Here is a 17,417-nt window from a genome sequence, read left to right as displayed (position 1 = left end):
CAAGATATTTAACACCCGCTAAAACCCTTTATATATTAGCATGACAACATTCTTAAACCATGTAATTTAATATATAGTAGATCGCATGTATACAATTGTAATAATATTGACATAAATCCAAATGTACAGTGTTTGATTTCACTGCAATTACAAGTTCGACCAGCAGGTGTCCTCGGCGCGCAAGAGCATCGCGAGAGTCAATACATTTTTTTATTGCTTTTTGTATTAGCATGACAACATTCTTTAACGATGTAATTTAATATATAGTAGATCGCATGTATACATTTGTAATAATATTGACATAAATCCAAATGTACAGTGTTTGATTTCACTGCAGTTACAAGTTCGACCAGCAGGTGTCCTTGGCGCGCGAGACAATCGCGAGAGTCAATAATTGTTTTGGTTGCTTTTTGTATGAAATTACGTATAGCAAAAGTACCATATTGAACAAACTAACATACAACAAATCTGACATCGACTGTGTTCAATAATTTGTCAAAAAACTTTACGCAGGCATATATTTAGCCCCACGGTGACGCCATCATTCCGCGCCCGCTGGGTCCTTTCGGTCACTGTACGCTTGTCACGCCGCAGTTTCCAGCATCTATAGGTCAAAGCAGAAATGATCCGATCATTAAGTTTACTCAAATACTCTGTAAACCTCTCGCAGAGGGCTCATGTCAGGCTCTTATCATCCAGCAGAGGGATAAGGAACAGAATTGTACCTGCCACATTCAATGGAGGTAATAATTTTTAATTTAATAATAATATTCTGTATTAATTAAAGACCGCTATGACGACATGATACTGCACCAGCAAGATTATACAAAGTGTTGGAAACTATTGATTAAATGATGGCACTGGCGGGCATTTTTATATGAAAATATGGATTTAATGGATCATATAACTCATTGCTTGCTAAGATGCACGTGATTTGTGCTCAAATTGAAGTGTTTATTAGTTTGATACGTTTCTGTAAATAACTCCTGTATAAGTCCAGAGATGGATGAGCATTCATAGCCAACCCAATACAAACCCTAGCATCACTATTGATATTGACTCTGTGTTTCTCTTTAACAGTTGATACCAATTGCAGACAGCAGCAGTGTCACATCAGACCTGTCAGAATCTGGAGCTCAAATTTAACCGGTGCCAATGTCACCCACCGCACCTACAGCACCCAACAAGCTGAACCTGCAGAAGAGGAAACGCTGCACAACATCATCAATGACACAGAGAGTGTACAAGGTATCAAAAACACACAACTCTTCATCATGCAGTGTCTGTGTCTACTAACTGTGGGTGTTTTATAGACATTATTTACTCTCTGTTGAACATAAGGAGATGACTTTAGTTGTTGTTTTTGCATAAGGATCCTTTTCCAAACATGAGTTTCAAGCAGAGACGAAGAAACTGCTGGATATTGTGGCCAGGTCACTGTACTCTGAGAAAGAGGTAAAGAAGATTAAAGAAACAAGAGATTACTCAAACATTGTGTCATGTATAGATCATGGTAGTTTGTCTTCAGCTAATATCACAGACAGTATATATCACTATTTATTATAATCACTAATGTTTGCTTTGTTAGGTGTTTATCAGAGAGCTCATCTCCAATGGCAGTGATGCTCTGGAGAAACTGAGGCACAAGATGATGACAACAGGTGGAGACGCAGCAACGATGGAGATTCACCTGCAGACAGATGCAGATAAAGGAACTTTCACCATTCAGGTATCCTTCACCAATGAAACACAGGCTAATATGTAATCTTAAATGTTATAAAACTGAGTTTTGAAATCTCATTTATATAACACAGATACGATCAGATTAAATTCATAATGAATGTTCTTGTGGACACTTTTTTTTAATACAAAATTTGTGCATTACAGGGCAGTTTTGCGGACAGGGTTTATCCTAGTCCCAGACTAAAATGTATGTTTGAGCTGCCTTCATTTAAAAACATCTTGCTTTACGTATCTTAACATAAATCAATACCATTGTTTTGTCTTAAGATGCACACCAGTATTGTTTTTATGTAATGTTTGTTTGTAAAAACTATTTAAATGTCCAAATATAACCAAGGCCTAGTCCTGGATCAATCTAAGGCCATGTTTACATTAGAGCATTTGCGTTTTAAAACGGCATTTTAAAATGAAAACGATCCTCGTTTATACTGGCATTTTAAAAAGAATCTTCATCCACACTATACACCACCATAAACGCATGAAACATGACCAATCACGTAACTGGGCATGCGCATAAAAGTGTAAAATAACTTATTACTCTAATAATAGCTTACCTTTGCACGTTTACGCAGCATAGGGGGTGTGCGATATTGACAAAAATTCATACATGGGTCCTTTGCTGGCAACTATAACAGACAGGGGCGTTGCACAAGATTTTGGGCCCTATGCATAGGCAATCCTGATGGGCCCCCATGCCCCACACCATAATATACTCCAGACTTTTCAAGGGCCTTTTCTTCCTTTGGGGCCCTGGTAATCAGTACTGGTTTTACCCCCAGTCCGACACCCCTGATAACAGACACTATTTTTGAACCTATAAAAATGTGTTTGGGAAAGTCTTATACTGTTCTATTTCCCCCCTACAACATATTAATATGATTAATAGGTTAATTTTGATTAAAAGGTCTTTATTATTTAAAAAGAAAGCATTCAAGTGAACAGTACTAAACAGTAGCGAACTTGAAGCAAAAATAAATTTACGCAAATGCAAACTTCAATCAAACATAGTAAGAAGTGAAGTATTGCTTTAGCCTACCAGAAATGCTTATTGCATTAATTTTTAAAAGTGTGCGAGGTCCGTGCACGTCCTCCTAGCAACGCACAAATAGCTAAAAGCCAAGCGCCTAAACGAGCATTATAATAATGACGTTGAGTTTATTGTTTTTATTAATTTATATTCACAAAACTTATCAACAAAACATCGATTTAAATTAAGAGACAAATTAACTGAAACGAAATTCATTTTAAAGTAGCAAACAAAACTTACATTAAACTGGAAAATAATGTCTGACCCATTACAATTCTCCCTTTATATTGGCCTTTGCAACGCCTATATGGCATTTAAAATTACAGTCTATCTTTCGTAAGCTAACTAAATTTAAGCAAAACATAAACACTTATACTGTTCTAGCTCCCCCTACAACATATTAATATGATTAATAGGTTAATTTTAATTTTATAACTAAACAGAAAGGTCTTTATGATTTAAAAAGAAAGCATTCAAGTGAACAGTAAACAGTAGCGAACTTGAAGCAAAAATAAATTTACGCAAATGCAAACTTCAATCAAACATAGTAAGAAGTGAAGTATTGCTTTAGCCTACCAGAAATGCTTATTGCATTAATTTTTAAAAGTGTGCGAGGTCCGTGCACGTCCTCCGCTAGCAACACACAAATAGCTAAAAGCCAAGCGCCTAAACGAGCATTATATTAATGACGTTGAGTTTATTGTTTTTATTAATTTATATTCACAAAACTTATCAACAAAACATCGATTAAAATTAAGAGACAAATTAACTGAAACGAAATTCATTTTAAAGAAGCAAACAAAACTTACATTAAACTGGAAAATAATGTCTGACCCATTACAATTCTCCCTTCATATTGGCCTTTGCAACGCCTATATGGCGCTTAAATTACAGTCTATCTTTCGTAAGCTAACTAAATTTAAACAAAACATAAACACATTAAACCCAACAATACTCAAACATTAATATAAAACAGACATTATCTAAAAGGATACATGTTAAAACAATCCGATATAGCGTTTATAATAGCTGGTTGGTAGATGTTTACTATTTTTGGCAAAACCTCCGTTGCAAACCAATATTTACATGAATAAAATAATTTTTACTTTGAAAATGATACGCTGTCATGTTAACGTCAGCTGTTCGTTTACATAAGACTCCATCTACGTTCATTTACACTCAGAGCAACGTCTGAGTTCTCAAACTAAAACAGGGTCTTCAGCGTTTGCGAACGAATCCGTTTATGAGGGTCGAAAACGGTGATGTAGTGTAGATGAAAGGCGTAAACGTAGCAAAAGTAACGCGTTTTAAAGCATAAACGCATTAATGTAAACATAGCCTAAACCTAGTCCAGGAAAACGCACCCATATTTTCAAAATGTATTTATATCCGCATGTGTCTATAAGAAACAACATTTGTCAATTGTCAAGCACATTGATTTGAGACATGTTTTGGAAAGTATATTTAAAAGAAATAAAAATTATTGTTATGCAAATACCTGAAAACATTGTTTCATTAAGTCTTTTTTAATAGTATAATTAGGATAATGCTGAATACGATGGTATAAATTAATATTTTTGTACTTACCAGATTTTTGCCATTGCAAAATATAAAATCCTTTGTTTAACAGTCTTTATTATCATATTTTAGGATACAGGTATTGGAATGAGTCAAGAAGAGCTGGTTGCTAATCTGGGTACCATCGCCCGCTCTGGATCAAAGGTGTGTCTTATAACTGATCCTGTGGTTGATTCCACCAATGAGCTTTAAAGGTGCAATGTCAGACATTTAGTAAGATCTCTTGACAGAAATGCAATATAACATACATAACTATATTATCAATGGTTTATAAAGACCTTCAATAATGAACTGTATTATTTTTATTACCTTAAAATGAGACGTTTTTATCTACATACACATCGGGTCTCCTAATATGAAAGTCGCTGTCATGTTCCTACAGTAGCCCTAAATGGAAAAACTGCTCTACAGGGTGCATTTTGTCACTATGTTGTCTCAAGACGCTGATGTCTTTGGCCTGTGACAGCTACCGTAGATTCTCTATGCTTTGAGCCGTTGGTTGCAATTCACAGTCTCACCACTAGATGCCACTAAAAGTCCCACATTGTACGTTTAAGCACCTTAAGGAAGTTATTTCATGACTCTCTCGTTCTGATTTTCAGGCGTTTCTGGATGCCCTTCAGAACCAAGCTGAGGCCAGCAGCTCTATCATTGGTCAGTTTGGTGTGGGCTTCTACTCCGCCTTTATGGTGGCTGACAAGGTAGACGTTTATTCTCGATCTGCTGAACCAGATGCTACTGGATTCAAGTGGTCCTCAGATGGGTGAGCGGAGAGCAGTTTAAAACTGATCTGCAAGAAAGCAGATCTGTTTGCTCCAACAATCTTTATATTCGACTCATTGAGTTTTTTGTGTCTGCAGTTCTGGAGTATTTGAGGTCGCAGAAGCTTCAGGTGTCCGTCAGGGGACCAAGATTGTGCTTCACCTGAAAGACGACTGTAAGGAGTTCTCATCTGAGGACCGCGTCAAAGGTTTGTGACTCTGCTTACGTAAAACACGTTTTAGTCGGAGAAGATGTAGACTGAAACAACTCTTGTGTATTTTTCAGATGTTGTGACTAAATACAGCAACTTTGTCAGTTTTCCAATCTTTCTAAACGGACGAAGGCTGAACACCCTGCAGGTGCGTTGAGTCTACTAACAAATAACCTTTGACCCCTCTGAAACTCTTATCATTATTCCGGATGTCTCCATCTCTATCCTTCTCTCCAGGCCCTCTGGATGATGGAGCCCAAAGACATCAGCGAGTGGCAACATGAGGAGTTTTATCGGTACGTGGCTCAGGCTCATGATAAACCTCGATACACGCTTCACTACCGTGCCGATGCTCCTCTCAACATCCGCAGCATCTTCTATGTGCCTGAGATGGTGAGTATGAGAGATACATGAGACTAGGACTGCAACAACTAATCGATAAAATTGATAATAATTGTTATGATATGCCTTTGGCTTTTGCACTTTTAAAATTACTCGTGAATACCCTAATTTAGTACCTTATTTAACTATAAGTGAAAATTATAATTGAGTAAACATGTAGGTATTATCTGAGTAGTCGATTAATAAAAAATGGTCGCCTGATTTGCAGTTTAATAAAAAAAATAGTCGCCCGATGAGTCGATTATGGACAAGAAGCGCAGGATTAGTAGACTATGAAAATAAGTGCACAATTAGTCGATTATGGAAAATAAGCATCTGATTAGTGGATTGTGAAAATAAGCACACGATTAGTCGACTATGAAAATAAGCGCAGGTTAATCGACTATAACAATAAGCATATGATTAATTGACTATAACAATAAGCAAACAATTAATCGACTATAATAAGCGCACGGTTAGTAGATTATGAAAATAAGTGCAGAGTTTGTAGATTATGAAAATAAGTGCACGATTAATCGCTATGGAAAAAAAGCGCATGATTAATCGACTATGGAAAATAAGCGCACGATTAATCGACTATAACAATAAGCGCATGATTAATGGACTATAACAATAAGCAAACGATTAATCGGCTATAATAAGCACACGGTTAGTAGATTATGAAAATAAGTGCATGATTAATCGACTATGGAAAATAAGTGCATGATTAGTCGATTATGGAAAATAAGCATCGAATTAGTCAATTGTGAAAATAAGCACACAATTATGAAAATACGTGCACGATTAATCGACTATGGAAAATAAGCGCAACGCTAATCGACTATAACAATAAGTGCACGGTTAGTAGATTATGAAAATAAGTGCACGATTAATCGACTATGGAAAATAAGCGCACCGCTAATCGACTATAACAATAAGCGCACAGTTAGTAGATTATGAAAATAAGTGCACGATTAATTGACTATAACAATAAGCACTGTTAGTAGATTATGAAAATAAGTGCATGATTAATCGACTATGGAAAATAAGTGCATGATTAGTCGAATATGGAAAATAAGCATCCGATTAGTCAATTGTGAAAATAAGCACACAATTATGAAAATACGTGCACGATTAATCGACTTAGAAAAATAAGGGCACGTTTACCTATGAAAAATAAGCGCACCGCTAATCGACTATAACAATAAGCGCACTGTTAGTAGATTATGAAAATAAGTGCACAGTTAGTAGATTATGAAAATAAGTGCACGATTAATCGACTATGAAAAATAAGCGCATGATTAATCGACTATAACAATAAGCAAACGATTAATCGACTATAATAAGTGCACGATTAGTAGATTATGAAAATAAGTGCACAGTTAGTAGATTATGAAAATAAGGGCACGATTAATCAACTATGGAAAATAGCGCACGGCTAATCGACTATGAAATAAGCACACGATTAATCGACTATGAAAATTATTGTAAGTTGCAGCCCTATATGTGTCAAACTTCTGTTTTTATTGCATAGCTGATGTTTTTTTGTGTGTGTGTGTGAGAAGAAACCCTCTATGTTTGATGTGAGTCGTGAGATGGGATCCAGCGTGGCGCTCTACAGCCGGAAGGTTCTGATCCAAACCAAAGCCACAGATATTCTTCCCAAGTGGCTGCGATTCATGAGAGGTGAGCAGGACACCCATCAACACAAGCATTACACAATATCACGTGAGAACAAATATAAGTCTCATTGCTTTATTGGCAGGTGTCGTGGACAGTGAAGATATTCCCTTAAATCTCAGTCGAGAGCTGCTGCAGGAAAGCGCCCTGATCAGGTATAAACCCTGTGCAATATATGACCACAAATCACCACTATCATGTTTAACAGAGGGTAACAAATGCTTAATTTCCTTTAGGAAACTGCGAGATGTTTTACAGCAGCGTATCATTCGCTTCCTGTTGGACCAGAGCAAGAAAGATCCAGAGAAATACGGCCGTTTCTTTGAGGACTACGGTCTGTTTATGCGCGAGGGCATCGTGACCACAGCGGAGCAGAGCGTGAAGGTGCGAAACGGTTTGTTAGTCGTATTTGATCCGTAGTTGTCTCTGTTTCTAAATGACTGTGTTATAATGTCACAGGAGGACATCGGTAAGCTGCTGCGCTTTGAGTCATCAGCTCTTCCTGCAGGACAGCAGACCAGTCTGATGGAATACGCATCACGCATGAAGGCGGGAAGCAGGAATATTTATTATCTGTGTGCGCCGAACCGACACCTGGCCGAACACTCGCCGTACTATGAGGCCATGAAACAAAAAGACATGGAGGTGAGACTAGACATCTGTATGAAAACAGTTACACAACAGTTTAGTCATTTATTAAAGGGATAGTTCACCCAAAAATTAAAATTCTGTCATCATTTACTCAATCTCATGTTGTTGTAAATTTATTTGTTCTGATTAGCACGAATTAAGATATTTTGAGGAATGTTTGTAACCAAACCGATCAGAGACCCCATTGACTTCCATAGCAGGATAAAATAATATAATGGAAGTCTGATTGGTTTTGTTACAAACATTCCTGAAAATACCTTCCTGTGCGTTCATCAGAAAAAGAAATTAATATAGGTTTGTAACTTTTTTTTGTAATTATTTTTGGGTAAACAGTCCCTTTAAAGGATTAGTTCATTTTCTTAAAAAATCCAGATAGTTTACTCACCACCATGTTATCCAAAATGTTGATGTCTTTCTTTGTTCAGTTGAGAAGAAATTATGTTTTGAGGATTTTTCTAATTTTAATGGACCCCAACACTTGCAAAACGATCCCAAACGAGGCATATTGGTCTAATCTAGCGAAACGATTGTAATTTTTGGCAAGGAAAAAATATGCACTTTTAAACCACAAAAACATCACGTAATACGTCATCACGTCAAGAGGTCACGGATGACGTATCGAAACTACGCCCCAGTGTGGAGAAAGAGGACCGTTGCGACATTGTTGTATGTGGAACAGAGTATGTGAGCGGAGTGGAGTGGAAAGAATTTGCGCTCCGCGCTCAAAGCATTTCATAATTACTCCGCTCAAGCTCCGCTCTGGGTATACAATTTTCCGCTCCTCGCTCACTCCCCGCGCCGTCCTTACTTACGTATCGCTCCGTTTTCGCTCTACGGCAAATTTTTATATATATAAAAAAAACTAATATGCAGTACTAATAGAAGAACATCATATATTGGAATTTGAAACAGTAGCTAATATTAGCCCAAATTGGGCTATCATTTAGCTCACTTTTAAACAAAGCAAAACAAAAAATGTGTTGAAATTAAATAAATGATTAAATGAAAAACCTCATATAAAATAAATTATCAAACGAAAAACATTACATTAAATCAAAGAAAGAAATTACAAACTAAAATATTCATTTAAACAAATAGCCAAACGAAAAAATATAGGGCTACTGCCTTTATGCCAACATAAATAGGCTATTAATTAGAACTATTCTGAACAAAACAAATGCTGGCTGGTTGAACATATTTTTATTTTATACGCAGTTATTAAGTAAAGAACATCACATACTGAAATAGTAGCTAATATTAGCCCAAATTAAGCTATCATTTACCTCACTTTTAAACAAAGCAAAACAAAAAAATGTGTTAAAATTAAATAAATGATTAAATGAAAAACCTCATATAAACGAAATTATCAAACGAAAAACATTACATTAAATCAAAGAAATAAATCACAAACTAAAATATTAATTTAGACAAATAGCCAAACGAAAAAATATAATAGTCTACTGCCTTCACTTTAAGCCAACTTTTATATTAATACTAGAACTATTCTGAATCTGAACAAAACAAATGCTGGCTGGCTGAACATATTTTTAATTAAAGCTATATATCCAATGCTGCATTCACTTTAAGAAAAATTAGCTTTTGCAGGCAGGCTATCCGCTCTTGTCCTGAGAGTGTGCACGCAATTTATATCTCTTCAATCACTTCAATGCAATTGTTCTATATTTCCCGAAGTGTGTATGCGCTCTGACTGCGTCCTCTATTCATTCGCAAATCCATCAGCTCTCGCGCGATCTCTGGAATGTGGGGCTTTGGTCCGAAACGCTCCGCTGATCACGGGCGCGTCAAATGGTCTCTGTGCGTTGCGCTTGGTGCAGAGTGCTCATGGAAGTTGTAGTTTCCCAGTGTCGCATTGCGTATTGTTTATCATTTCGCATTACTTTTAAGAAAACTACAATTAAAAAATTATATTCAACCTGCCAAAGTGGCTAGTTGGATTGGCTGTCTTACCCGCCACATCCGAATCTACCCGCATTTGGCGGGTTGGCAGGTGTTAATGTCAAGCCCTGTATATAAATGTTTGTGAAAGTACTAGACAACAACACAAATGCAAACGAATGCAAAATATGTTAAGAAACAATTTAAGTCCCCCTCTGTTTTCTCACAGTGGTTTGGTCCGGAGTCTGACGAGTTGTGACTCGTAACTGAGCGATAGTGGAGCGTTTTCGGAGCGAGAGAAAATCACAACGCTCCGACATTTTAAAAAAACGCTCCTCGCTCCTGGCAAAATTACGCCACTCCCCTCCTCGCTCCGCTCCCACTCCGCACCACTCACATACTCTGATGTGGAATGATACAAATGAATGTCTTTGTCAGTTTATTGTTTAAAATGGTCCACAAATGTGCGTTTCATATATGTAACACGTGACCTTTCTACGTCACTACGCAATTACGTGAGGTCGTGCTAGCGCGTCACAGGACCAGAGATAGACGAGAAGTTGTGGTTTAAAAGTGCATATTTTTTATTTTGCTTGTCAAAAATGACAATCGTTTGCAATCGTTTAGAGTCCTTTTGAAACTGCAATTTTAAACTGCATTAAAAGTGTTGGGGTCCATTAACGTCTATTAAAATGAGAAAAATCCTGGAATGTTTTTCTCAAAAAACATAATTTCTTCTCGACTGAACAAAGAAAGACAACATTTTGGATGACATGGTGTTGAGTAAATTATCTTGATTTTTTTTAAGAAAATGGACTAATCCTTTAAGTTCATTTAAAGCTGCTGTTGTGAATTGTGGTATGGTTAAACAGATTCTTGTGTCCTTGCTCAATAACAGGTTTTTGTTTATTTTTAACCAAAATAACTAGGGATTGCAGCTTTAAACATCATAAGAAATGTGCATCATACATTGACAAGACTGAGTGTAGTTTTTAAAACGGACACATGGGGGCGCTACCACATCTGTTAAATGGACAAAATACCTCAAAACGGCCAAAGTATTGCTAAAGGATAACGTCAGCTGGGCACTAAGGCTGGATTTACACAGCTAATCTTGATGCCCAATTCAATTTTTTTTTTTGACGACCCACTTAAATCATCTTTTAAAAGCGACCTGTATCTGATATCAGCATTTACACTAAACACTTTGAAACCAAAACAATTTATGGCATACTGACCCAGAACAACTTAAACCACAGAGGAAGTCAAATGTTGCTATATGCAATGGACACAGACAGAATGATTATACAAGATTATAGAGCTTTATTTCTGTAACAAGACATACCTGTAAAACTTTAACATTACTCCCTTAAGTGCAGCTGTCGTCCTCCATTGCTCTGCTAAGAGTCGTCATGTGATCACGGGTAGTGTCCACCCGAGTTGACTTCATTTGCCAGCGTCGCATTTTCAATGACGCACGACACGTCTTGAGATGGGAATATCCGATCTGTATGCTTACATTGCAGACAGAACGCATGTAAAAATCTGAATTGTCACTTCAAACATACAATAATATGTGGCCTTACTGAATTTCAAGGGTTATTAGGCTTTGTGAATTGCTTCAAACCATTCCTGTGGTTGATTTCTGAACGTGGTTCTCAAACTTTTCAGTGTGCGCCCCCCTTGTGAATGTGAACCTAAAATTTGACTCAAACAAAACAAAATTATACAGTGTATATAAATAACACAATGTAGTGCTGTTAGTTTGTAGCCTTTTTTTTTTTTTTTAGATTAAACTGCACAGAATTTATGATTAATTTTTGTGTATTCAAAAATGATGGGGGCCATCTCGCATCCCCCAGTTTGAGAAACGCAATTTATTTGAGGTTCTGTTTCTTTGGGCAGGTTCTGTTCTGCTTCGAGCAGTTTGATGAGCTGACGCTGCTTCACCTCCGAGAGTTTGACAGAAAGAAACTCATCTCAGCGGAGACGGACATCGTGGTCGATCATTACAAAGAGGAGAAATTTCAAGACAGCAAACCAGGTAAGATAAAACCACAGCTGATTCCTGAGTGTGTTTTGCTTAAAGTTTTACTCTGCTGTGTTTAGTGACTTAAAGGAATGCTTCACCCAAAAGTCATTCGTGACCCTGCAACACAAAACCAGTCATAAGTCGAACGGGTATATCTGTAGCAATAGCCAGAAGTACATTGTATGGGTCAAAATTAAGTAAAGTTCGTGTTCATGAATATATTTTGTATATTTAGTACCATAAATATATTTCTCATTAGTAATATCTGTTACTAAGGACTTTAAAGGCGATTTTCTCAATATTTAGATTTTTTTTGCACCCTCAGATTGTCCTGTCCTAACAAACAATACATCAATGGAAAGCTTATTTATTCAGCACTGAGATGATGTAAAATCTTAATTTCAAATAACTGACCCTTATGACTTGTTTTGTGGTCTAGGGTCACAAATTTTTCACATATTCATGGAAGCAAATAGATCAGCATGTTAAATTTAGGGTGGCATGCCAAACATTAGTTCTTGCATGTGCCATGACAAACAAGCCTACGCCAAATAGTCATGTTGGCATGGTGAGACGGTGCAAGTAAATTATGTTAATTTTTATTTTTGGCTGAACTTTTGCTTTAAGCATTTGGACAAATGCAACTACTTAGATTTTGTTTTGAGACACTGATGATATTATTTGTGTTGATCAGAGTCTGAGAGGTTAACCGAACAGCAGGCTGATGATCTGATGGCCTGGATGAGGAACTCACTCGGACAGAAAGTCACCAACATCAAGGTTATTACATTTACAGAGACACACAACTCACCTGCTGCATTTGACAGCCAGAGTCTTCATTCATTTCATTAACCTTTTACAACGAGGTTGTATTTGTTAATATTAGTAAATGCATTAGTTAACAATAAAAACTGAAAATGATATAACAACATACATGTTTCACCTTTCGGGGAAAAGAAACTGTTCAGTTATTGCAAACCCTTTATAATACGAGTACTGCAATGTGCACATTTGCGGTATTTCTATCCCACACTGCAGATGACTCCGGGCCAGATCTGCCACGGAAATCCGTCTCGGAGTCACCTGCTGCCTGGGATGGTTTCGATATATCTCGCTGTCCAAATTTTTTTTTATCAAAACTATTAATCTGTTAAAATTAGTAAATGGACAAAGAACTTAAATTATTTAAGTGTATTGACATCCTAACATTAACAAAGATTTTAAAAATGATATTGTTCAAATTAAATGCATTAGCTAACAATAAAAAATACAACATTATTGTAAAGTGTTATTGACATCATGTCTACTGCTCCTCTAATGCATTTCATAGCTCAAACATTCATGGTGTGTTTGGTACCTCATCTTCTTTAGGTGACCCCTCGTCTAGACACACACCCGGCCATGATCACAGTACTGGAGATGGGCGCTGCGCGTCACTTCCTGCGCACACAACAACTCGCCCGCAGCTCAGAAGAGAGAGCACAGATACTACAGCCCACACTGGAGATCAATACTGGGTACGTAACCCTAAAAAAACACATCCAGTACATAAAGACAAGAAACTAGGCTAGCACATATATATTATTTAAATGAAATGAAAATCCTGTCATCGTTTACTTACCCTCATGTTGTTCTGAACCTGTATGAGTATTTTTTATTATGCTAAATACAAAAGTAGATATTTTGATAAATGATGGTAACCAAACAGTTGATGGCAGCCATTGACTTCCATAGTAGGAAAAACACATAATATGGAAGTCAGAGGGTGTCTTTGTTGTGTTCAGCAGAATAAAGACATAAAGACGTGATATTCTTTTTAAATAACATATGCTAGTGTATTGTTTCTTGTCATGGTTATGTTGTTATACAGCCTTTACTGTGATTTAAGTAATACTACAATACAATGATCTACTGTATGTATTACAGTAACTATTGGGAGTACAAACAAAATTTGGACAACTCAATATATGATTTGGGGTAAAAAAAATTGTTTTAGATGAAGTGAAAGCTTTCATCCTTGTGTTGGTTTTTCTTTAAAGCTCACACAACACCAGCCATTTTTGCTTATCTTTAGTTAATCTTGAGTACCTATAGAGTAGTATTACATCTGTCATATACCCAAAGAGGCTTGAATTGTATGAGATTTATAAAAGACAGATCAACTTTAAGGATTATTTAAAGTGTTTGAGCAAGCAACAAACACAAAACATGATTCACTACAGGGTGGTTTCCTGGACAGAGATTAGACTAGTTTAAGACTAAAATAAATGTAAGAGCTGTCCAAAAACTGACAACAACTTGCACTGACATATTTTAAAATACACCAGTGCCCTTTGTTTGTATCAAAATGCACACAAGTAATGTTTTTAGTAAGGCATGTTTGTTAAAACTAGTTCTATTTTCTAATTAAACTAAGGCCTAGTCCTGGCTTAAGCTAATCCATGTCCGGGAAACCACCCCGTAATGTTAATTTTGTTTACATTATAAGCACTTACGCGATGATTGCATCAAGATGCAGGTATTTGATGCAGTTTTACTTACCGCCTGTGACTCATGACCCGGTTGGGACCGCCCCATTTCAACGAAATCCAGCGTTAAAACAACACACAAAACTCTGCTGCTTCACCGGATAAACAGACTATATGCATTGTTTCCATAATGCTGGAAAGCTGAACAAACTCCCGTACAAACAACAACACTACTTGGGTGACGTTGATTTTGTGTCAGTTCTTGGTTGGTGTGTTTTTTGCTATTCCAGGTGAAGTGCCCATATAAGGACTTCCACTGTACTTCCTGCACTAGAATTGCCCATAAATAAAATAGAGCAAGATTGTTACGTATGAATCTTTCATGTTCAAAAATACCTTTCCGAAACTTCTAGATACGGTACAGAAATACTCTGTCACGCGTTCAACTGCTTTTTTGTCAGAATGCATGAAATATCTCTACACCCCCCTTTAATTTCAATCTTTGGTTTGCAGACACGACCTCATCAAGAAACTCCATGATCTAAAGGACTCAAGCCCTGATCTCGCACAGATGCTTCTGGATCAGGTGAGATGAACCCATGACCTGCATGTGACAATATTATTATCATCATCATCATTATAAGTTAATAGTAAGTAAATGTATGTTAATGTCTCATTGTGTTAAAATACATGTTTAATCTCCAGATCTATGACAATGCCATGATCACCGCTGGGCTGAATGAAGACCCCCGTCCGATGATTTCCAGATTAAATAAACTTCTCACACAAGCCCTGGAGAAACACTGAATCCCATACTGAATTTTACACTGCTGGACTTTGTTTTACCATCATTGGAGCTGCGCACGGCTCTCCATCACCACATCACAGCCTGGGCTGTTGATCTAAACTCAAACTAAAGTTATTTATAAAGACTCTGATATCTGTAGTTTGGGTGGAGTCACATTTTACATGCTGAAAAAAATGCAGTTTTTGCCATCTGTCTGTGATGGAGGGCGATGAATACTGAAAGTAACTTGGAAGGAGGTTTTCTTTGAATAGAAACAATCATCTGTAAAATAGTAAATTACTTTAAAGGTCAGACAATGTCTGTTTATTGCGGCTGGTTTACAAAAGAACATTTTTAAAAATATCGTAAGTCCCACATGTCCTTATCAAACATTTCAAACCATTTTCTTTGTAGCTTGTAAATGCAATATATCCAGAAAATATTTAGCTGTATGCAATTCCCAGTAACAGCTTTGTGTGTAGTTTCTACCTGTGAAATTAAAAATCAAGTGCTCTTCAGACTTTGGTTTTTGATACTAAAGGAAAAATTTAATAGTGGAGCTTTTATTTTAAACTTTAAATAAAAGGTTTTCTTAATTACGGTGTATACTTTTATAAAGAACCTTAAACATGCACAGAAAATGTTTATCTTTAATGGAAAAGGGAAATGTAAGAAATTAATCTTTTAAAATATTTGACCAAAAGGTTGTTTTATTTTAAGAATTGGTTCTTTTATGACATCACTGCTAAGGACTCTTAATTGATCCTTTATTTTTAAGAGGAATGTTAAAGGTGCTCTGTTTTAATACACTTTGACCTTATTTACACTTCGCCTTCATCTTTACAAAGACTGTCCTTTTCCATTTCTTATTGTTAATATACATAAGAGCTCACAAAAGCTGTATTCATAACAATAAAACTAATCAAATCAAACAGTAAGGCATCCCAAGTAAAAATGAAGTACACTTGAATTTAGGAAAAAAAAACATATATACCAGCTAGTAGTAGTACCAGCTTTTAGTACATGAATAATATTGTTAAAGTTATACTCTACTTGTAATTAGTTTATTTGTATAGTTCAACTTCAGTAGTCCTTAAAAAGCAGAGATGCCCAAACGAGGGCCTGCAATGACCTTTAATTTGCCCATCATGCCATGTGAGATAAAGAAAAACGATAAACGTCATTGACACAGATGTTCATATTTTTAATTTAACTTTTTTGTTTTATTTGTGCATTACAAAAATGTAAATTGAAATTAAATGCAAGGAATTAAAGTGATTTTTTTTTAATATACATGCACACTTGATGGTGAATATAGCATGCATCATGAAACTCAACAAACTCGAAAATAAAACTGCATTAGTAATGCAAAATCAGAGTAATGTTTGCTTATTTTTTTAAATATTAAAAAATTATAAATTAGAAGAATCAGGGCAACTTTAATTTCAAAACTTTCAAAATCGGGTTTGATTTTTGGTTTTAGAAAAAGCACCCCTGCTTAAAGGTATACTAAATACCAGTACTTTCATTTATTTTCCGTGTACCGAAATAAATGGTGCCTCAAAATAGCAGAGTTAAGTAAGCTTGAATGTTCATAAGTTTAACTTAAAAACGTACATATTTTAAATAAATTTAAATGAAGTGCATTTTTCATCTGGGATACTATACGTTTTATAAATTATATAGCTCTCATAAAGTCTGATAAAAAATCCTTCACACAAGATTGTGAAATCTGTAGTTTCATTATTCAGACAGCAGGGGGCGCAGTAAAGCTGATTTTGCACCATTAGATTTTAAAACCGAAAAATCTGCATCAACTTAATATTCTGGTATTTAGTTGTAACATGTATTCTGCCTAACACAAAAAATATAAAGGATAACATTTGTTTAAAGAGGAAATTTTTAAGTCCAAAAAATTGAATAGAAATTAAAAGAACAGCAAAAATAATCAGTAAGAATTTCTGGTAGGGCACAAAAAAATGGCAGATCCAGCACATTTCCAAAGTGCAAACTTTTCAATTATCATTTGAATGTATTTTTAGTTTTATGTATTTACCTGCATATCGTTTGTTTTGCTTTTGTTGGGGAGGGCAGACGCTTTGCTTCTTGGCATTTTTAATGTTGGTTGTTCCCTTTTACAAAGAACAAAATAAACATGAAAACAAATAAAAACATTCGTGATATTTTTAATTAATTTAATA

General features: G+C 35.9%; 1 protein-coding gene across 1 annotated transcript; it reads left to right on the top strand.

The window, feature by feature from the left end:
• Positions 1–541: 541 nt before the first annotated feature.
• On the top strand, positions 542–15,734 carry LOC141362898 (heat shock protein 75 kDa, mitochondrial-like). The gene is made up of 18 exons (XM_073865163.1): positions 542–743; positions 1,081–1,248; positions 1,373–1,455; positions 1,589–1,729; positions 4,421–4,492; positions 4,951–5,111; positions 5,209–5,318; positions 5,396–5,469; positions 5,559–5,714; positions 7,268–7,388; positions 7,468–7,537; positions 7,619–7,766; positions 7,842–8,027; positions 11,835–11,973; positions 12,656–12,741; positions 13,333–13,478; positions 14,943–15,015; positions 15,135–15,734. The coding sequence occupies exons 1-18, from the start codon at positions 623–625 to the stop codon at positions 15,234–15,236; spliced, it is 2,157 nt and encodes a 718-aa protein (XP_073721264.1). The 5' UTR covers positions 542–622; the 3' UTR covers positions 15,237–15,734.
• Positions 15,735–17,417: the final 1,683 nt, after the last annotated feature.

Source organism: Misgurnus anguillicaudatus, unplaced genomic scaffold (assembly GCF_027580225.2).
Source record: "Misgurnus anguillicaudatus unplaced genomic scaffold, ASM2758022v2 HiC_scaffold_29, whole genome shotgun sequence".
Classification (NCBI taxonomy): Eukaryota; Metazoa; Chordata; class Actinopteri; order Cypriniformes; family Cobitidae; genus Misgurnus; species Misgurnus anguillicaudatus.
The sequence above is the reverse complement of the archived record's forward strand: the minus strand, read 5'-3'. Positions and strand labels throughout refer to the sequence as shown.